Below are 23,628 nucleotides of genomic sequence, written 5' to 3'. Positions count from 1 at the left end.
TGGGGTGCGAGATGTTGTGGCAACTCCCTTAATGCAGTGGTGAATTCCTTTACAGTTTGTTGTAGTCCTTGCAGGATGGATGTTAGCTCTTGCATGGCTGCTGCCTGATCTGCAGATGACATCATGTACGAACGCATCCCCTCAAGGCTGGCTGACATATTTTGCATCCCCACCCACACCTCCTTGGCCAGCTCCCGCTGTACTCCCACTACAGTTCTCTCAAAACTGGTGCCTGTGTCGTCAGAGTCCTTAGCTGTATTGGAGCTGGCAGGTTGTACAATTGGGGTGGTGGGTGGATCCTCTGTGATGGCTTCTTGTTCTGTGCTCCTCCTTGTGACTGAAGGTGGAGTCTGGAGGGATCCAAGGACATCTTGGAAGGTCTGCTGACTGATGTTTGTCAGCTCGTCATCCATGTCATCAGGGTAGTCCTCGACAGGCATATCCACAGGAGATCCATCGTCCTCATCAATGAAATAGGGTACAATTAGTGTGTCTGTGTTGTGGCATTTGTGATGGGACATGCCTGCCTTGTGATGATTTCACATTGTGATCTTGGTTCCTGTTCATTGATCCAGTCTTTCAAATGGGCATTCTCCCAGGCCTATGCCCCACCTGCATGTCACATGTATTGTGGTCAGTTAGTGGACTTGTCAGTATCACATCCTCTAGGTGTTGGTTTTGGCCAAATAGTGAATTGCCACCTTCTTGTCCTACTCAACCCTCCCCTACTTCCATTCTTATGGTGAGACCTTTCACTAGCTGTGGGTGCTCTGATGGCACTTGCAGCACACTTAACAATCTGGACCTGCCCCAGTCTCTGATCTTTCACATCCCCCTATATGTAGTTGAAATGTAGTGTATACTATGTATACCATTGTTAAGGCACGATATGGATGTCAGCATTGGTAATGTGTACAGCTGATGTTGGGGAATGTGTGGTACATTGGATTGCCCCGATAGTCGTAGCAGTGTCCTATTTCCTCCTCTGACTGTGCAGGTGTATTTCAGTGACCAGTTACATGTGTCCTCCCCCTCAATGCTGTTGTCTGAGAAGTATGGCATTTGGGATGTTGCATTGTGACCCAGGCACAGGGTGGACCCTGACATATGCAGCATGGGTATGACATTAGTGCTGTGTCCCCCCTTAATGTTGATGACATTGGCTGATGTTTGCGGCAGCTATGGGCATTTACGTTTGACAGGACTGGAACATTTGTCTTGTTTCAGGGGATTGTTAACGTTGTCATCCTAAACCCTCTAATTTAGGTGTGTATGATCCATGGGGACGTTACTGTCATTGGCTACTTGACCAGCAAACACAGCGGAGGTGGTAGTGGCAACAGTTGTCAATGTTACATTCCAGTTTTCGGTATGGCTAGAGGTTGTTAATTAGGCCCTAGTTAATGTAGGGGGTATATTGGCTGACGAGTGACGGGATGTCAGTTCGACATTGTGCCCTTCCCTCCTGGCATGGCTTTATCTTTGCAACATCGTTGGCACGGCAGCATACCCCCATAGAAAGGTTGTTGGTGTTGTGTTATGGTGTGCCCAAGCTTTTCTCTGAACGGGCCATGCCCCCGTGTCGTACCCCTTTACCCATGCCACTCCATGTATATGCTGACTTACATGCATTGTGTAGTAGGTATTCCCCCCCCCCGGTGGCAGTTAACATTAGTGCATGTTAGTTTCCCATGCGACTTACCCTGCATGTGCGTTGTCTCCTGGTAGTCTTCTCTGTCCTGTCCTTGAATCCCTGTGACGATCTCCTCAGGGATGACGGGTGCGACCATCTCCTCTATGTGGTCCAGGGGCTCCTGGTGTGCTGGACTCCCACCTCCAGTCTGCAGTGCTGGCTTTCTGTTCCTGCCCATCTTTTCCTTGGTCCTGCGCTTGCAGTCATGCCAGCGTTTCTTGCACTCGATGACTGTTCTGCGTACTTCTACCACACTGTTAATCTTGTCAACAATTTGTTGCCATATTGCCTCTCTCCTACTGATTGGCAACTTTGAGGTGACAAACAGTTGGTGCTGGTGTTCCGTCACCTCTTTCACCAGAATTTCCTGCTCCTCTGCACTGAGGCAACACTTTCTTTTCTTCTTCTCCCTGTCCTGGGTCTTGTGTGGGACCTCCTGGCTGGTTCCTGGTCTGTTGTCATCTTCCTGGGGTCTGTACAGGCATTTGGGATCCATTTTGACTCTCCTCTGCTGAAATGGCTGTGTTTGCGGCGAATTTTTACGCTATTGCGTAAAAAAACGCTGCATCTCTGGTTTGCGGTGTCGTAAATCGGCTCATGTCATTTCCGCCTCATTAACGTTGTTTTCCTTTACGACGTGATGCTGCGGTGTGCGTAAAAAAAATTACTCACACCTGTGGTTTGAGCTGCCATGCGTCAAAGTATAAATTTGACGCCCGCATAGCGCACAGAAATGGCGTTAGCCAGCAGTAATATTTTTTACACAAAATTGCGTTGCCGCAAAAGTATAAATATGGCCCATGTTGTCTCAAGGCAAAGTTGTGCAACATGCAGCATGCCACTATTATCTGGCAGATATTCTTGGGTGAGTAGCACAGGGATCCACCTGTCAGATGGAGGCACCAAAACCTGGCTTTCAGGAGGCCAAAAGTTATTTCTATGATCCTTATGGTTCACCCATGTGCCTCATTATAACGTTCTTCTGCCCTTGGCATTCCTCACAGAGATCAGTAGCCATGATAGGTTGGGGTAACCAGAGTCACCTGCAAATATTGAGGGACAACATTTAGCCACACCATACCCATACCCCAACATCTACTGGGTGGGAATCAGGGCTCACCTATTAGCCACACACCCTGCCTCTGTAGTTAGCCAATCACATTTGGGATGCTGCTATTCCTCAGGAAAAAGGCATCATGCACCAACCCAGGATACTTAGCATTGACATGGGAGATGTACTGGTCCGCCAAGCACACCATCTGTACATTCACATAGTGGAAACGCTTCCGATTTCGGTACACCTGTTCATTTTGACAGGGGGACACAAATGCAATATGTGTTCCATCAATAACACCAATTATGTTTGGGATATGTCCCATTGCATAGAAGTCAGCCTTCACTGTGGCCAAATCTTCCACCTGGGGAAATACAATGTAGCTGCACATGTGTTTAATCAGGGCAGACAACACTCTGGTCAGCACAATTGAGAACATTGGCTGTGACATTCCTGCTGCCAAGCCCACTGTCACTTGGAAAGAACCGTTGCCGGGAAATGGAGAACTGATAGAACTTGCACCCAGTGGGGTAACGGATAGCAGATATCAGGTCAGGCTCCAATTGGGCACACAGCTCTGTGACTGTGGCCCTGTCAAGTCTATTGGGGAGGATGATGTACCTGTCCTCCATTGTTGCCAAGTCCACTAGGGGTCTGTTCAGGGGGGTACGTCTCCATCTCCTATTCATCTGCAGCGGTAGCAATCTAAGGGACAAAAGAGTGAGGAGCCGGTCACAAACTGAACAATGGGGCTACAACAGTATAAGCATGCTGTCAAATTGTAATGGGTCAGTTAGAATTGTCCTATATGTCCAAAATTAAACAGTGACGCAGTAATTATCCAGGGCCTGCCCCTCCCCCCCCCCCCTGAAATGGCGTCTGCCTGTCCTGTGTGGAGGGGCAGGTGGAAGTGAGGTAATTCCACTGACGTGTGCCGTTGCGGGAGGCGGTCAGGAACTGCCGTGCAACTCCTCATTGGTTATAATTGAGCCCTATGGGGTACAGTGGGCAACGGTGATGTACACAGGTGGTGATGGTATGCACCACTGCGGTCGTGACCGCCATTTTCTATATGATTCCTCACTTGCTACCTGACCTTCAACAGGAGAGGAGCTACACTGCATGTGCTGCTGTGACCTGTGTCTGGAACCTACCATGGCCCCTGTGATTGGGGAAAGGGCCCCTGCCTTCACTTTGGTGGAGTTGGAGAGACTGGTGGATGGGGTCCTACCCCAGTACGGACTGCTGTATGGGCCTCCAGACCAACAGGTGAGTACACTGTGGGCAAGATGCATGTGGCATGAATGCATGGAGTGGGGTGTGAAGGGCTCGTGTAAGGGGGGTGGGTGGATGTCCCCTGGGCGGCATACAGGTTGTGTGCTGGGCCATGTGTGTGTAAATGGTGATGTGAAGGGGAATGGTGGGCCATATGTGTAACAGGCAAGACTATCTGACTAATACTATTTTCCTGTGTGTATTCCCTCTGCAGGTCAATGCCCATCAAAAGAAGGGTATATGGCGTGCCATCGCCAAGGAAGTGTGGATCCTGGGGGTCAATGGCAGGCGGAGCATCCACTGTCAGAAACGGTGGGAGGACCTGAGACGCTGGGCACGGAAGACTGCGGAGGCCCAGCTGGGGATGGCCTCCCAATGAGGAAGGGGTGCCCGGTGAAACCTGACCCCCTTTATGGCCTACATACTGTAAGTGGCCTATCCAGAGCTGGATGGCCACTTGAGGGCATCACAGCAGCCACAAGAGGGTGAGTTAAGTGTCCATCATTATAACTTACGCATGGTAGGGTGGTATCCGGGTGGGGGATGTGTATCAGTGGGTACCCCTTGGCCAGGCCTGACATTGCAGCATAAGTCCCCTGGTGGCTAGGGTCCAGAAGCAATAATCCTGCTACCTAGGTAGTAGACAAAGACTACTGGTCAAGGTTGCGTGGGTCCCAAGTGTGCTGGATTTGGCAGTGTGTTCCCTTCCCCATGCCTTGTTGGCTAGCAATATCACTGGTAGTGCAATGCATAGTGTGTAGGCCTGTCCCCTGTGTGTGAGTGTGCTGTGTACGCCAATGGTGGTGCAGCCATTGATCCAGTGTATTCTTTGTCTCTCTCTCTCCCCCTTTTTGTTTTGTCACCGTGTCCTTATGTGCACTAGCATCATCTGGCGGAGGAGCAGAGGCACCGGCGACGGAGGGAGCTGCATCCCACAGGACCCATGATGCGGAGTTCACCAACGGTTAGGACACCAGTGGGATGGAGGGTGAGGGGAGCACCATGGCGGAGACTGGAGGGGACAGTTCTGACACAGATACCTTCTCTGATGGAAGCTCACTGGTGGTGGCTTCACCTCTGTGACCACCCCACCTACAGGTACAGCCGCCACCCCTGTACCAGCACCGCCCTCCTGGCAGCCCCTCAGTCAGTTGCCCATGCCCACTCACCCAGGAGGGTGGGCATCTTCTTCACCCCAGGCACCTCAGGCCCTGCCCCAGTTAGCCCTGCTGCCCTGAGTGAGGAGGCTATTGACCTCCTGAGATCCATCTCTGCAGGGAAGTCAACCATTGTGAATGCCACTGGCAGCCCAGATGCAACAGACTAATGCATTTTTGGAGGGCATTCACACTGGCTTGGCGGCCCAACAGAGATCAATCCAGGCTGTGGCCCCCTCTCTGATCGCAGCCATTGTCCCTGTTTCCACCCTGCCCCCCCATCTTACTCTTCCCAATCCCATTGCCCTCAACCCTAACCTATCCCAAGCACACAGGCAGACGAGCATGCACAAAAGACAACACACAAGAGTGGCACAGGCAAACACAAGCACCACACATCATCCCACAGGCACTCACACAAACACCATCCAGATGCAGACATACCAACATCCACAATTTCCACTGTCTCCCTTTCCTCCTCCTCCTCCACCTACCTCCCAGTTCCATCTATACTCACACCTGCATGCACTACATTCTCATCCACCACCAGCATCACCACCACACCTAGCAGAACACACTCCTCACTAGCAGACACCTCCACAGCAGCCATCCACATATCCCCTGTGCCCTCTTCCACTGTGTCTGCCCCCCTCCTAAAGTACTCAAATGCAAGCACTCAGACACCCAACAGCCATCCACCTCACAACAGCATCCAGCCCATGCACCTGTACCCAAAATCAGCAGACAGCAACCTCCAACAACCACTCCCTCTTCCTCCACTCCAAAACCTTCTCCCTCTTCCTGCCCCAATGTCACTAAAAAGCTTTTCATATCCACCATTGACCTCTTCCCAATACCTTCCCCCATCCTGCACGTCTGGTCAGGGTTGCAAAAACCCAGCCAAGCACCACAGCCACCTAGTCCACAGGCCCAGCGGTCACCACACCCACTCATGGTGGGAAAGGATCCAGGGCACATGTCCTGAGGGTGAAGGAGCCTACACCAGGCAGCCTCAAGGGTAAGGGGCCTACCCCAACTGCTGCCAGGAAGAGCAAGGAGCCTGCCCCAGCTGCTGCCAGGAAGACCAAGGAACGAGCACCAGCAGGCAGGAAGGGAAAGGGGCCTGGGGCAGGAACTCTGACGGAACCCCCACCACCAACCATGGTTGTGCAGCCATCTGATGCTGCACGGGATGGGCTGGAGCTTCCCCCCACCAGCAACAGCAGCAGCAGTACCACCACCACCAGTGGGCAGCCATCTGAGGCTGCCGCGGTTGGGCTGGATCTTCTCCCCACCAGCAGCAGCAGCACCACCACCACCACCAGTGGGCAGTCAACTGAGGCTGCAGGGGATGGGCTGGAGCTTCCCCCCACCAGCAGCAGCACCACCACCCACCACCAGTGGGTAGCCATCTGAGGCTGCAGGGGTTGGGCTGGATCTTCGCCCCACCAGCAGCAGCAGCACCACCACCACCACCAGTGGGCAGCCAACTGAGGCTGCATGGATGGGCTGGAGCTTAACCCCACCAGCAGCAGCACCACCACCACCAGTGGGCAGCCATCTGAGGCTGCAGGGGATGGGCTGTAGCCTCCCCCCACCAGCAGCTGAAGTAGCACCAGTGAGCAGCAGTCACCACCGGCGGACGGTATGTAGTCCTTCCTCCATGGGCTGCTGTGCAGCCTGCCCCCTGCAAATCCAGTGGGTAACACACCCACCTGAGAGACTTTGACATTGCACTCCCCAGGACAAAGCACAGGGCACGATTCCCCCTCCAGAACCAGTGGGCAAGTCACCCACTTGAGAGACTGTGGCCTTGCACTCCCCAGGATCAAGAGCACAGGGCACAATGCCCCCTCCAGAACCAGTGGGTAAGACACCCACCAATGCCAGCTTCCCCAGGATCAAGCGCACAGAGCACGATGCTCATTCCAGAACCAGTGGGAAAGACACCCACCAACCCCAGCCTCCCCAGATTCAAGAACACAGGGCACGATGCCCCCTCCAGAACCAGTGGGTAAGACACCCACCAACCCCAGCCTACCCAGGATCAAGAGCACAGGGTACGATGCTCCCTCCAGAACCAGTGGGCAAGTCACCCACTTGAGAGATGGTGGCCTTGCACTTCCCAGGACCAAGCACAGGGCATGGTGCCCCCTCCAGAGCATGTGGGCAAGTCACCCACTTGAGAGACTGTGGTCTTGCACTCCTCAGGACCAAGTACAGGGCTTGTTGCCCCCTCCAGAACCAGTGATGTTGTTCCATCTCCCGGCTGAGGTGCCCCCCATCCCCCGTCCCCCTGACGTGCCTGCCTATTTACCAACTGATGCCCCTCCAGTGTCCTCTCTGTGTTGATGCAGGTGACAAGTGGGGCCTTGGACTTTGGCCTGTGGCCATGTGGGGCACGCAAAATGAGGACTGGGCAGCGTCCCTTGAACTGTACAATTGTAAATATCTGTAAAATTGGCTAATTTATTTTTATACTATGTTGATCTTATTACACTCACTTTAGTACATTCATTTTGTCCTTGCATTATTCAGCCAATTAAGGGGGAATAACTTGTTTTCTTTTGCATCTGATTGTGTGTATGGTGTTGGGGATGTGTGTGTGTGTTATGCGTGTGTGTGTCACTCTCTTTCTCCTCCCCCCTCCCTTGTGTGCTAGGCAGCTGTACTCACTGTTGTCGTCTTTGCCGTCATTCGTGTTCGTGGTGGAGCAGCATGTGGAAGAGCATGGGTAAGACATGCAGCTCGGGCTCCATAGCAGCATGGTTGTTCCCTGTGTTTCCAATGGTTAGTCCTTTCACTTCTGAGCTCTGTTTCCACCAGGCTTTTGATGTCATTGGTACCGCCCAGAAAAGGCGGCGGTTTCCTGTGTCTTAATACGGTGGGTGGAACATTGACTTCTGCCTGTTGTAGGCTGTTATTTCTGCCATGGCGGTCGGTGTGGTAAAGTGGTTGTCTCTCTGAGATCTTTCTGCCATGGTCATAATTTGTCGGTAATTACTGCCAGCCTGTTGGCAGTATTACCGCCACTTTTGCACCAACCGCCAGGGTTGTAATGAGCACCTTTATGTTTTTTGAAAATTATTGGAGCAATGTCAAACTGCAGTCCAATATTAGTTGAACTGTCTGTAAAGCCTATTATGTTTTTATTGAAACAGTGTTTTAAACTGCATAATTTGGTTTCATATGTTTTCAAATATGTTTTGAGCAGGAAACTCCCACAAACAACTGGAATAGTTGGGCATGATTAGAATACAATGAAGGTTTACAATACGTATGGCCTGAATTAGAGTTTGGCGGATGGGGTTAGTCCTTCACAAACGTGACAGATATTCCGTCCATTGTATAACAATGCCATTGTATCCTATGGGAATTGTAATACGGTGGATGGGATGTCCGTCCCATTTGTGAGAGTATTGCCAGAAAAAGGGTGTGTTCATAAGGGAGAGGTGGCGCATCAAGTATCCTGAATTATGTTAGTTAAACTCATATAACTCCAACGGTGCACTCCAGTAGGGATCACACCCTAAACCCCCTGCATTGATTAACTAATCAACCAATTTAACATATAACATTACTGTGCACACGTTTGACAAATTTAGACCATTTTGTTAAACATACATTATGTACATTGATTCAACATTGATATAATCAAAGTGAGGCATTATTCAAATATTATCAACTATAGAGAAAGTCCCACCAAATGAATCTTACATCCGTCTTTGTAAAGAAATGGCTCCCTGTTGCAGTTACCCCCCACTTTTTGCCTGATACTGATGCTGACTTGACTGAGAAGTGTGCTGGGACCCTGCTAACCAGGCCCCAGCACCAGTGTTCTTTCACCTAAAATGTACCATTGTTTCCACCATTGGCACACCCTGGCATCCAGATAAGTCCCTTGTAACTGGTACCTCTGGTACCAAGGGCCCTGATGCCAGGGAAGGTCTCTAAGGGCTGCAGCATGTATTATGCCACCCTAGAGACCCCTCACTCAGCACAGACACACTGCTTACAAGCCTGTGTGTGCTAGTGAGAACAAAATGAGTAAGTCGACAGGGCACTCCCCTCAGGGTGCCATGCCAGCCTCTCACTGCCTATGCAGTATAGGTAAGACACCCCTCTAGCAGGCCTTACAGCCCCAAGGCAGGGTGCACTATACCATAGGTGAGGGTACCAGTGCATGAGCACTGTACCCCTACAGTGTCTAAGCAAAACCTTAGACATTGTAAGTGCAGGGTAGCCATAAGAGTATATGGTCTGGGAGTCTGTTTTACACGAACTCCACAGCACCATAATGGCTACACTGAAAACTGGGAAGTTTGGTATCAAACTTCTCAGCACAATAAATGCACACTGATGCCAGTGTACATTTTACTGTAAAATACACCACAGAGGGCACCTTAGAGGTGCCCCCTGAAACTTAACCAACTATCTGTGTAGGCTGACTGGTTCCAGCAGCCTGCCACACTAGAGACATGTTGCTGGCCCCATGGGGAGAGTGCCTTTGTCACTCTGAGACCAGTAACAAAGCCTGCACTGGGTGGAGATGCTAACACCTCCCCCAGGCAGGAGCTGTAACACCTGGCGGTGAGCCTCAAAGGCTCACCCCTTTGTCACAGCCCAGCAGGGCACTCCAGCTTAGTGGAGTTGCCCGCCCCCTCTGGCCACGGCCCCCACTTTTGGCGGCAAGGCTGGAGGGAACAAAGAAAGCAACAAGGAGGAGTCACTGGCCAGTCAGGACAGCCCCTAAGGTGTCCTGAGCTGAGGTGACTCTAACTTTTAGAAATCCTCCATCTTGCAGATGGAGGATTCCCCCAATAGGGTTAGGATTGTGACCCCCCTCCCCTTGGGAGGAGGCACAAAGAGGGTGTACCCACCCTCAGGGCTAGTAGCCATTGGCTACTAACCCCCCAGACCTAAACACGCCCTTAAATTTAGTATTTAAGGGCTACCCTGAACCCTAGAAAATTAGATTCCTGCAACAACAACAAGAAGGACTGCCCAGCTGAAAACCCCTGCAGAGGAAGACCAGAAGACAACAACTGCCTTGGCTCCAGAAACTCACCGGCCTGTCTCCTGCCTTCCAAAGAACTCTGCTCCAGCGACGCCTTCCAAAGGGAACAGCGACCTCTGAATCCTCTGAGGACTGCCCTGCTTCGACGACGACAAGAAACTCCCGAGGACAGCGGACCTGCTCCAAAAAGACTGCAACTTTGTTTCAAGAAGCAGCTTTAAAGAACCCTGCAACTCCCCGCAAGAAGCGTGAGACTTGCAACACTGCACCCGGCGACCCCGACTCGGCTGGTGGAGAACCAACACCTCAGGGAGGACCCCTGGACTACTCTACGACTGTGAGTACCAAAACCTGTCCCCCCTGAGCCCCCACAGCGCCGCCTGCAGAGGGAATCCCGAGGCTTCCCCTGACCGCGACTCTCTGAAACCTAAGTCCCGACACCTGGAAAAGACCCTGCACCCTCAGCCCCCAGGACCTGAAGGACCGGACTTTCACTGCAGAAGTGACCCCCAGGAGTCCCTCTCCCTTGCCCAAGTGGAGGTTTCCCCGAGGAAGCCCCCCCTTGCCTGTCTGCAGCGCTGAAGAGATCCCTTGATCTCTCATAGACTAACATTGAAAACCCGACACTTGTTTCTACACTGAGCCCGGCCGTCCCCGCGCTGCTGAGGGTGAAATTTCTGTGTGGGCTTGTGTCCCCCCCGGTGCCCTACAAAACCCCCCTGGTCTGCCCTCCGAAGACGCGGGTACTTACCTGCAAGCAGACCGGAACCGGGGCACCCCCTTCTCTCCATTATAGCCTATGCGTTTTGGGCACCACTTTGAACTCTGCACCTGACCGGCCCTGAGCTGCTGGTGTGGTGACTTTGGGGTTGCTCTGAACCCCCAACGGTGGGCTACCTTGGACCAAGAACTGAACCCTGTAAGTGTCTTACTTACCTGGTAAAACTAACAAAAACTTACCTCCCCCAGGAACTGTGAAAATTGCACTGTGTCCACTTTTAAAGTAGCTATTTGTCAATAACTTGAAAAGTATACATGCAATTGAAATGATTCAAAGTTCCTAATGTACTTACCTGCAATACCTTTCAAACAAGATATTACATGTTAAATTTGAACCTGTGGTTCTTAAAATAAACTAAGAAAATATATTTTTCTATAACAAAACATATTGGCTGGATTTGTCTCTGAGTGTGTGTACCTCATTTATTGTCTATGTGTATGTACAACAAATGCTTAACACTACTCCTTGGATAAGCCTACTGCTCGACCACACTACCACAAAATAGAGCATTAGTATTATCTATTTTTACCACTATTTTACCTCTAAGGGGAACCCTTGGACTCTGTGCATGCTATTCCTTACTTTGAAATAGCACATACAGAGCCAACTTCCTACAGTCTTGAATTCAGAATTTTAATTAAAAAAATATATCCATCACATCTCCACGCTGCTGCGTTTATGCGGCGTTGAGCAAGGATTATAAAAAGTGAAAATGACAATGGAAAACTTTCGTTTGAAATAATGCTTGGCACTAATAAATGGATGTTCCCGCGCATAGACGAGGAGACCTAATTTCAGATACTTGTTAAACATTTATTAGGTAGCGACCAAACTTCGGCCCTGATGAAGTCATTTGACGAAACACGTGTTGGCTGTGAGGTCGTTATAAAAAAAGAGATGAATAATCTATAATTGGAATTTTATTACGGCAGTTAATTTGATTTAACAAAGAGGATGAACTATTAAGACTGGACTAGAAAATTTTATTTAACAACAAGGATGAACTAATAAGACTGGACTAGGAAGCCAATATGGAACTTGTTTTTTCTGTGGATCAATTTGGACTCACAATTTTGACCTGTTAAGGAACATACAGAGACATATGAATCATGAGTGGAGATGTGATGGATATATTTTTTTAATTAAAATTCTGAATTCAAGATGGATGTAAGATTCATTTGGTGGGACTTTCTCTATAGTTGATAATATTTGAATAATGCCTCGCTTTGATTATATCAATGTTGTATCACTGTACATAATGTATGTTTTAACAAAATTGTCTAAATTTTCAAACGTGTGCCACAGTAATGTTACATTTGTGAGAGTAACCCATCTACCAGACTCTATATCAGGCCCTTAATGAGTGCCCTTTAAAAACTGTTTGTGAAACTTCTGGATCTTTAAACTTCTGCTTTATAGCGTACCATTTGGACCAATGTTTTCCAAAATAATTCAAGAAGAGAAAACTTTCCCAGACAACTTTTGGATACCTCTAGCTTATTGCTCCTACTGTTTGCAACGAAATGAGGCCCCACTACTGTAACTCCTTCTGTACATATGTGGAATGTAAAAAAATAAAATCTGTACAATGTACTTTCCCTCAAGTACATGATCTCACGCCTGCCTCAAAGCATCTATGTAAATCAAAGTCAATCTCAACAGGAACCCACAAACTATGGTACATTAAATACACCACCACACTCTATCAGAAGTGCCAATTACAGTAAAAAAAAAAAAAAAAACATTCTAGACCACTTAGCTTCTCCTTGGAACAAGGCCCATGTTTTATAAAGTACATAACAATAGTGATAAATAAAGTAATGGCACATATGTAGGTAAGCTCTAGATTAGGTCTGGATTCAATACTGCATCCTTTTCAGCCAGTGGCAAAACACTATCTTGGTGAGAACAATTATTTTACATAGACATCTCAGGTAAATAAATTACAAGAATTCTTAGAGAAATAGGGACTTTTTTTATAAGGTTAATAGAGTACCTGAAACCCAGTATGCCCGGAAGTCTTACCTTGAGTGGCTGAGCAGACTCGCACTTCACTTGGAAGACTTCTTTCGCCACTCTCACAGAGAACAGACACTCTGAAACAATAGGGAGTATTAAGCTTCAGCCCATCTATGGAACTCTTGAGTGCTTTATCTGGAACTTTCTGCTCAATCCATTTCTCTTTCCCATCTTGACTGGCTTGTTCAGCTTGCTCCTTGTATTCAATCTTGTATTCAGAAAGACGGTAGCCAGTTGCAATGACTGCAGGTTCCAGCCAAGTGAGGGTGATAACTCCAGCTTTCTCCTTAACTTCCTCAACTTTTCTGGGTGTGCTAACAGGACGAGTAGTCAAGAAGCTGGTGCTGTCACTAGGAAAGCTGAACCACTCATTGTAAACTGCTGATTGTCTAAACTGATACACTGAATTTGCCACTAATCTGGTAACTATGACAGACTCCTTGCTCATGGTTGATGCTGCGACTGTCCAGTTATCTTCTTCCCTGCTCCTATATTCCACCCTGTATCCTTTGATTTCACTTGATGTAGGAATACTGAACAGTGCACCATCATGGGTCATTGTGTTGACAACTGGAGAGTTTGCTTTTGGTGGCTCAAATGCTCTGCTTTTTATCTTTGCTGCTTCATACCAGTAAATTGACACTCCTGGATTACTAGGATCCTGTACAGAAGAAACAGTGAACTGAAGCTTCCTATTTAGCACAGTTCGGTTCCATTTTTCAAAGTCAATGAATGCCTTCACAGTCACTCTGCTCTTCCTTATTATGTCTTCGTCACTGAACCACCTTTTAAGATTTTGGGGAATGACTGGTTTGGTTGGTGTTGTGTCAGGTGTATTTTTAAATTGCATTTGAAGCCATTGTTTTTGCTCACTAAGATAGGGCTCTTCATCCTGCAGTGAAGTAAAGGTGAATGAAAACACACAGTCAACCATGGGATCTATTTTTACCTGATTTAATTCACTGTTAGTTGGTGTCATTTTAATGCCTTGCAGCACTTTTAAGTAGGCATTCACAAAATTAATCTCTTCCTCTTTGGCCTCTAGGAACTCAGTCAACTGCAGTGTGCTGAAAGGGGACTGCTCCTTGGATGTTATTAGGTCCACTAGTGCGATTTCCTCCTCTCCGGCTCCACGTATGGCAGGCAAAAGTCTGGCCACCTCCTTCTGGAAAATTAAGCGAAAGTTCATGATATTCTTTTGAAAGGTTTTAATCTTTATCTTCACATCAGGGAAGGTGGTGGCAGCAGGCTCTTTAAGCAGGTCATTGCATTCCATATCAAAGTAGCTCAGTTCCTCCAGCACATCTTGGACATTGCCGATCAGCACAGCGCTAAGTGTGCGCAGCATCTGTGAAGGCTTAGAATCAAAGTCATTTATTGGGTGAAGCCAGACCTTTACTGGAATGGCATTTTTTTCAACAAGGGATGGAAGGGTTGAGAAAGCTTTGATAGCATCTTGGTAAGTCACAGGATTGAATGGAAGAGCAAAATCCCCACAGAAGGTGCAGGTGAATGTATCCATATTTTCCTTAATTGTATCATTCATTTGAAGTGATCCTTCCCCTTCAATTGAGAAGGTTGGTATGCTTTTTACAGCAATCTGTAAGGTCCCTTTCACATCTTGCATGCTCTCAGAGGCAGACACCTCACGATCAAACACAAAGAAAGCTTTTGCTCCATATAACACAGCAGTGACAACATGAGTCACATCCTTCTGATCAAACACACTCGGGTACTGAATATTCTTTGGTCCAAGATGATTCATAGATAGTTGTTCAAACTTTGTGGTGGCTGTGTACTGGAGGGTGACCCGGGCCTGGTTTCTGGATTTTTTTCTTTCATTCAGAAATTTAGCAGACCCACCAACTTCGATCAGACCACCAAGAAAACTTGCCTTCAGAGAAGCAGAAACATTGAGTGAGGAAGCCTTGTCCTCCATGGAATCAGAGGCCACAATTTTAAATTCTGTATTTGGCTGAAGTGATTCACGCACATCATTCTTTATGGCAGCTTTGTCCCACAGAGTCATTCCTGGAAAAATATAAAATAAAGTGTAAGAAACCTTAATAACACTTTACATTGATGTCACCACTTTCTGCAGTGATGAACAGAAAAGTGATTCAAATTAGAATGACTAAAAGGGCGCAGGAATCACATATTTCATTTAAAGAGCTATGTCAGGTGATTTAATGAAGTTGAAGACGAATCTGACTGAACAGCAAACAGCTATAATATTGAATATACATTGGTGATCAGTTGCTATTCAGTGTGTACAATGAAAGTGCACTGTAAACATTGGCAAGTATGGTCTTGAATTAACAGCTTATAACTGTTGTTGTGGTTGGTTTAACAAATTCATTGCTGAGTAAGAACAAAGCTTGAGTCCATCATTGGCTGATCAGGTGGCAAGATCTTGTGCAGTTACAAAGCAAGCTACATTAGAAATGATTCAATTGTGAGCAGGCTTTGAGAATGACACAGATGTACCATATGTTATCTTTCACACAGGAAATTAAATTGTACCGTTATAGAATATATTTACAAAGATGAGCCTATGCAGTCCCATGGCAAGGCAAAGAGCAACCACACCATTAATTGAAGTGTTGTATAGAAACATTTTTACAGCATCAGTGAACAAAAAAGTTGCAGAACGCTCAATGTGATTTTTCCCCCTGATTACTTAGGATTTGCAGTGAGACAGAGAGAATGTGCAAATATCAAGAAGCCCCCATTTCAAGATGACAGGACCTAGCTGCCACCAGACTTCTGAGGGCACCCGCAAGTCAAACTGGTTTTCCACCCTACTGTGACCAGAATAGGGCTGTCTAAGAGAGGAGCCCTGGTCTTCAGCTGCCTGTCCTTAAGAGCAGAGGGGCCACCCCTCCACCTTTTGTCGGACATGAAGTGTGTCTGTCCAGCTGAGCAAAGGTCAGCCTGACAGACACTCAATTTTTAGGTCACGCAGCTAGGAGCTAGACAGGTGCTAAATGTGCAGGAGCCTAGCTGCCTAAGCTGAACTTTGCCAGGCTGCAGATGTCACAGCCTGGTGGGCATAACCTTCTCAGGTTGGCAAAGTGCCTCTATGTCCTCCCCTCATGGTGAGGGCCAGCATCAATAATTTTAAGCCCTGAAGTGTCCAGAGCATAGTGTCTATCACTGACACCTCGTCAAAGGTTGGGGTGGGGACAGCAGTCTCACTGACTCCATTCCCACTCTGTGACAAGTGAGGGACTGCTGCCACTTCTCATCAACTAATGAGAGAAGGTGGCAGTCCCAGCCATGCTGGATCATCCAGGGCATCCCTTCAGAAGGTAAGTGCTACAATTGTATTTAATGCTTGGTGCATGTGTGTATGTATGAATGTATATGAATAAGTGAGTGCGTGATGTGAACTGGTATGAGTGAGTGTGAATGTGTGTGTGTGGCCCCTAGACATCCCATGTTCTAATTATCAGATGCCACTGGTCCTGGTAACGAAGAGGAGAAGCCCTCCCTGGCATACCAACTCAATTTCTCACTCTGGCCTACAAAGCTCTACACAATTAGGGACCGACCTACATCAACCACAGAATAAACCTCCACACCACTGCAAGACAGCTATGCTCCACAATACTAAACCTCGCACACATCCCCCGCATCCATCGCACCCATAGCGACAGCTGTTCCTTTTCCTACATCGTAGTCATGTCCTGAAACTACCTACCCTTGCACCTCTGAACAGCTCCATCCTTAGTGGTGTTCAAGAAATGGCTCAAGACATGGCTTTTCGACTGAGACACAGCACCCTCAGTGCCCAGAGACCCTTAGGGGTGACTGTTGCTACACTCTACAACTCTCTGCTTGATTGATTGTAGTGCTAAGGCTGCTCCTTGTTTTGCCAACTGTTCTTGTCCAATCCCTAAAACCTTATCCCTGCTAAGTGGTCAGCAGTCAATCGGCAAAGTGGTCAGCAGTAAACACCCATTGACCTTTCCTGGGCCCAGAGGCAAGCCGTTGTCCTCTGAGGCAGAATCATAAACTCACCTGGCCAAGGATGTGCATTCAAGCTCTGGAGGTTGGTGAGTGGCAGAACTAGCTGTGAAACATTCTGGCAGAGGCAGCCTATAGTGCATTTTTACAAAGTTATTTTTCTGCTTATGTGATCAAAAATATGGTTTCATGAATAAGTCAGATTTTAAACACTAAGCAGGAAATTACTTTGTAGCACTTCACTATCCCTTTCCTAAGCAGAGGTGGAAAACAAAGATTTTAATTCTACCAGGCCTATTAGAGGAGGATCTAGCCAGGACTACTAAGTGGAATAACATTTGGCTTTTATTTGACTGTGAGGCCACACTAACCCCAATGTGTAGTATACACTAGTTTTAAATATACAGTCCCTGCCCTATGGGCTTTCAAGGCATACTTTAGGCGTGACTTATAAATACATAAAAATAATAATCTGGCAAAAACAGTTGTCTCTGCCATGTGTTACTGTACTACATTTAAACTTCAACCTAGTCAGAGCATGGTGATGTTTTTGGTAGAAATATATTATAAGTTAGAGGTGTAAATACACACAGCAGCACATTTAACTTTCCAAGCTAAAGGCACACTCGAGGCTCCGTTTATAATGGATTTACAGGGAAGTTAGATGTGTCAAATAGAGAGTTCCAGTGTAGAGTACATGTTTTTGGGGGTCATAGGCATGTTACAACTGTTAAGCAGTGGTAAAGTGCAGAGCCTTAAAACAGCAAACACAAGCTCCAGAAAAAGGCAAAATAATTTGGGTGACCATTCTGCACAAAAGGCAAATTTGCTTAAGGTTGAAACAAAATTTGCTCTGTGTGAAATGTCACCATACTGATTGAACCAGAAGCAAAGATACAAAGTCAGGCACATCCTTTTCAACTACCTACTACTTATTCTCAAGAACCTTGTTCATGGACATTTTCATCTTTGGCAAGTCAGCAGATCTGAGGTTGTTTACATTGTATAGTAAGTGTACCCATACAGAAGAGACTTACTGGTGTTTCTTCTTGACATTGTCTCTTTCGCGAGGGCAGATTTAATTCCACTAAGTAGAAACATCTTTCCTCATTATATCACATTATAATTATGTATTGTTCAATTTGGTTGCAATTTCAGAGGTTTTACTCCATAATAAATGTTTGGTCATTTTCTTTCTCACTAGTCTCTCTTCGATCTGAGAGCATCTCATTCTCAGTCTAGTTGCTTTTTGAGCTAATACCATGGTAAGTAATTACCACTTGCGAGAAAAGGAATTTATGACAGACCCAATTTGCTCTACATTTTTGTTTTGTAGTTTAGCTTTGTTATCAGATGAATGCTGGCAAAAAAAAGCGTGAGTTCTTCAAAGGAAATGATTAGTTAATCCATTTTACATATTTGTTGGTCTTGTCTTCCAAGTTCTCAGTATCTTCGCCAAACATGAAGTCCTTTTTTTTTGTCCACCTCTTGGTCATCGGAATGTGTTGCCTTTTAATCTTGACATTACTGTGCTTCTAGGTTAGCTCATTTACAGACATCATGATATTCCACCACAGAAAGTAAGCATCCACTATTGTTAACATGTATGCAGATGTTCCACACAATTTCCAACACTATTAGTTTATTATGCCTAAAAATGGGCTCAAATGTAAGCATTTTGGCTCAGCATTTGCCAACTAGAGTTTCTCCTTTGGGCATATTCCTCTGTAGTGCAAAGCACATCTATGCTCTTAGTGTTAACAGTATATGGCCAGTTTCTGCTTATCACATTTCTAAGAACGTTCTAGAGCTCTTTTTTTTATAAGTTGCTCAATGCTGCTTTAACCATATTTAAATAGTTTCAGACAACCCAGATTTTGGCATTGTTTGCCATCATGGCAACTCGTTTTTCATGTAAGGCCTGTTTGTTAGAGCCCATCTCCTTATCACACTGTAATCTCAAAATGTATCTGCAGTGGAATCTGCTCTTTCGATATAACTTTAAGGTGTGTAATGTCCAATCTGCTGCTGAGGAATTGTTATTCCCCAAATATTGGAACTGCTTTATGTTTTCTCGAGGACATTCCCATATGCAGAATTTTCTGTTTGTTTTTTGACAATGTTAAGATTGTTTTCAATATTAACAGCAATCGGGGGAGTGTTTTAATCAATAGTGTTAGGGGCCGTTAGTCTTAGATTTCCCAACAACCATTATGGTGTAACTTCTAAAAAGGACGGAAAGCAGGCTGTACCAACAGACATGGGGTAACTGGCTGGAATATAGGCAATAGTTCTGAGTTATTTAGAAAATTACATTCTTGGCAACTTTAAAATATACTTACAGGCATAATACAAAATTTATTAGGGCAGCCACATGGATTGGAACTGTGCCGTGTGCCTGATGGTTCCTGCAGCTGAGTATAAAGTGTTCTGTTGCTGTAGGACAATGTGTGAGTTTAGCTCAATCTGGATGCGTTGCTGAGGAGGGAAATGTTTGGCTTGCTGAATGGTTTGAAGACGTTTGTGTGCACAATGGTGTCATGAATTATGTTGCAAATTTATCTTTGGTGTGGTTCAGCTGTTCTGTCAATGAAGATCTAACCAATGTAGGGTTGACAATGACAGAAAATTCAAACTCCATGGTTTCAAGTGCTGGTAATGTTCCAGAGAGGTCAGGACTTACAAAAAAGTTCCATATATAGAGTATAGAGAGTTGGGCTTAGCAGTGCCAGATAGCAACTCTGAAAGAGTATCACCCCACATAGACCGCAACTCCCTCTAATGACTAATGCCTGCCAGACCTCAGCATGATTCTGGGAGCTCACTAACATAAAATACCATCAACGTAAAGCTACCATATCAGACTACTAACCTGTCCATCATCTGTCATCTTCAATACCCAATGAACCAGGAGATGCTGTCTACAAATTGGCATCGGTGACGGGGAATACCCAAATCCAGCAGCTGCTCTCTATGTAACAGCTCCTACTGCCCCATTCTTGTTGATCATTCAGAGAATGTAATTTGTCCCAAGCACACAAATGTGGCAACCAGATATACTTTTCCAGAACACTTACCTTTTTAGAGATATCCTACATTTAGGAAATTGGGTACTAGTTGAGGGGGTGAAATCTTACTCAAGCAGCAACCACAGTTCTTGTTAGGGTGAAATACATGCAAACTCCAAATTAGCATGTGCTCAACCATCTAGTAGCTTAGCACAAAAGCAGTCAGACTTAACTTAGAGGCAATGTGTAAAGTATTTATGGAGCACTTCAAACAGTAATAAAGTGAAAACAAAAAACAAGAAAAAATCCATGCCAATTCGAAACATGGAGTAAAAGTCAATAAATTATTGGACCCCAAGACAAAAAATACATCCACTCAGTAGAACCAAAGATATACAGTTTTAAAGATTTCAGGTACGTAAAGCACATAAAAGCACAAAGCCCACTTGCAGTAAAACCAGGTGAAAGTCACCAGTTCATGATGACTGCAAGCCCGATACGGGGACCAGGTTAGTCCTGCTGTAAGAGCTACATTCGATAGTCTAGCATGAAGAGTCCAGTTCACATTGGAGGAGGCCACAAGGAGCAGGGAAAGCATCTTGGATGGTCATCAAAGAGCAGTCCGGGCATCACAGACAATCATCGCTGCAGTGCCAAGATCCTGTAGGGTGTCACGGATGGCAACTGCTGGAGATTCACATTGGTGGTTACCACAGGCTGTCTAAGCTGTAGCATGAAGTGCAAATCTAGCATTGCTAGTCATCGCTGGTAGTCACTGTAGCGCAAAGAGTCGGGTTCTATAGAGCTTTGAGTTGGCGGTCGACTCAGGTGGCAAGATCTTATGGGCCCCTTTGCAGACGCAAAGAAGACAAAACTTCAGGTGATGCCACACCAACTGTTTAGGACCTGGGGGGCACCTCTTGTGGATCAGGAACTTGCTCCACAGAGGCCAGCAGGGCTCAGGCAGTTCCAGTTACAGGTTGAGTTGCAGGTCCAGCCAGCACGTCAGCTCGGCAGATGCAAGAAGGTCACTGGAGCTTGCTATGTTCCTGTAGCTCTGAAAAAGAGGTCAGTCAGCTGACCTTTGGAGCCACTTCAGCCTGGGATGAAAAGTGCAGGTCCAGTAGTCTTTCTTCTCTGCAAGCAGGGCAGACCTCAAGCAGCAGGGAAGCAGAGTGTCCTTGTGTAGTATCCACAGGTCCAAGAGAGTACTGATCGGTTGGCTCTAAGGGCAAACATCCCCTTATCTCGAATTGCTGTTCTCCTTGCATGCTTGCTTTTCCCTCATTTCAGGGAAGACTGGAGGGTTACATGTGTATCCAGAAAAAACCTTTTTGTCCAGTACCCTTGGAATTGGGGGAATTGGTGGCAAGGCATAGGCAAACATTCTTAATCAGTCTAACAACAGGGACAAGTACTTTCTAATGATTTAGTACTTTCTAGTGATTTGATTTGATTTGATTTTGGAAGGACTGCTTTTCTGCTCTGCTGTCAAGCTCCCTGCTGCTCTCTGACCCTGATGAGGGAGAGCTGGACTCTTCTTTGCAACCCAAAGTAATCTCCAAGGACTTGTTGGCTTGCCTCCTGTTGCTAGACATTCAGGAATATCAAAGTCCCTACCCCTTCTCCTGTGCCTGGTTCACTGGAAGTGGACCTAGATACTTGCACCAGTGAAATCAACACATTGCTGGAAGCGGCAATCGACGCATTGACCCTGTTGCAGGAGTAAAATTGGTACATTGTACTTGAGGCCTGAGCAGCATTTGCTGGAAGCAGAATCCGGTGCATCAGCATCACCACCACTGCTGAAAGATGATCAATGCATCCCTTCAAAAGTGTGGAGAAACCTTGAGCATCAGCTTCAGAATCAAGGCATCGCTACTTCGATTCTCATCTTCAGAAACCAATGCATGGGAAAAATCAATGTGTTCCTCGACTGCGGGAGTGTCACTGATGCATCTACAGATGCACCGACCCCAGGAAATAGCCTTTACTATGCAATGGGAACCACGCAGTTCCTTAACAATGCAGTCTCAACAGTGAATGCATCTTTACCACACACTCCTCAACCACGCAGGCAACTTGTTTTAGGGAACGAATTGTTGGACTGGTGTTGGATTTTAAGTCCAACACTTTCCCTACTGTAGCGCAGACTGGAGTTGGAAGAGTAAATTATACTATTTCAAAGTCCAGGGCCGCCTAAAACAAGTAGTTGTAAAGATCTGCTTGGTTCAGGAATGCGTGGTAAGAATGCATCTGTTGTTTAAACTGAGTTGTAAAAGCATGCGTTAAAAAGGGCTGCGTGGTTCTGCCATACAACCATTGACCCCGCATCTTGTGTTTGCAACCAGGATCAAAGAACTCTGGGGCATATTTACTAGAAGTGGTGCAGTACGGCCGCTGTGCCAAAACTGGCTGCGCCGCACTGCATCACTTCTAAAATTTAGGGATGCGTCGTATTTAAAGGAATACGGCCCATCCCTGTGTTTCTCCCTGCCCTGGTGCTAAATTAGCTGCAGAGCACCAATGCAGCCACCCTTATGCCATGATACAAGGATAGCTGCGCTGTGGGGTAGATTGATTTTGTGCAGGAAGGGGCACATTCCTGCACAAAAACAATCTTTAATGACGATTCGCTCCTTCTATGTGTACTGCAGAATGCAGCACACATACAAAGAGCAAAAAACAAGGAGAAATTGAGAAATCATTAATGGTGATTTGCTCCTTCTATGTGTGCTACACACAGAAAGAGCAAAAAATGAGGAGAAACTGAAGCATTTCTCCTCGTTGCGCCATGCTAATTCCACCCCTCGGGTGGTGTTAGATTTTGATGCTGACTCAGGTTTACAAGATCTTGTAAATCTGGGGCGTCATCAAAATGCAATGGGTGTTGCTGTGGAACGCCCACAGCAACATTCATTGCACATCCCTTAGACGCAAAGTGCTGTGTGTTAAGGGGTAGTATTTACAAGGCGGCGATAAGCCACAAAAAGTGGCTTAACGCCGCCTCGTAAATACGGCCCAGTGTACAGCATCACCCAAACATCATAAAAAGTAATGGTCCGGTGGCACTAGAGGCTTGTAAATATGCCCCTCTGTTCCTCAGACCTGCATGGATCCTGTACCCGGCCCGCGCTCCAACGAGATTTTTGACTATTCTTCAGTGCTCCTCCAGTGTACTGACAGACTTTGAAAAATCTGAATATGGCATCCACAAAAAGGAACTTCCAGGGCCCCATCTGACATCACACAAGGGATCGTTTTACCACCAAATGGTGGTCAATGATGCACACTCACACCAAATAAATAAATAAATAAAATATAAAGAAACACAGAAAACGAACAAAGCATGTTTCCGTACCCAACCACAGCATGATGCACAGCATGTGAATCCAGAAAAGGATTCATGCCGCAAAAATGAATCTTCTAAAAATGTATTGCTAGCTGCCTGAACAATTAAATAAGACTTGCATTGTTGTTGCTGGCTGCAGTTTTCAGTTAGTGCACATCTCAATGAGCTATTTTACCAAGGTTGCCCATTGAAACCCATGGGTTACACAGGTCTCTGCAATAAAGGCATTAAAGCACTGAGCTATCCTACTTAAAATACACATCTGTGGCCTGGAATTAGTGCTCTGAATTCTTCAGTGCTTCT

At 46.6% G+C, this 23,628-nt stretch overlaps 1 protein-coding gene across 1 annotated transcript in view; it reads right to left on the bottom strand.

Annotated features, from left to right (window-relative positions):
• Positions 1-23,628, bottom strand: part of LOC138265144 (verrucotoxin subunit beta-like) — a 145,946-nt gene that overhangs the window by 80,111 nt on the left and 42,207 nt on the right. Inside the window, exon 4 of the mRNA XM_069212689.1 lies at positions 13,003-15,027. Within this exon, the coding sequence (XP_069068790.1) occupies positions 13,003-15,027 (2,025 nt within the window). The remainder of the gene's footprint in view (positions 1-13,002; positions 15,028-23,628) is intronic.

Source organism: Pleurodeles waltl, chromosome 11, assembly GCF_031143425.1.
Source record: "Pleurodeles waltl isolate 20211129_DDA chromosome 11, aPleWal1.hap1.20221129, whole genome shotgun sequence".
NCBI classification, from domain to species: domain Eukaryota; kingdom Metazoa; phylum Chordata; class Amphibia; order Caudata; family Salamandridae; genus Pleurodeles; species Pleurodeles waltl.
The sequence above is the reverse complement of the archived record's forward strand: the minus strand, read 5'-3'. Positions and strand labels throughout refer to the sequence as shown.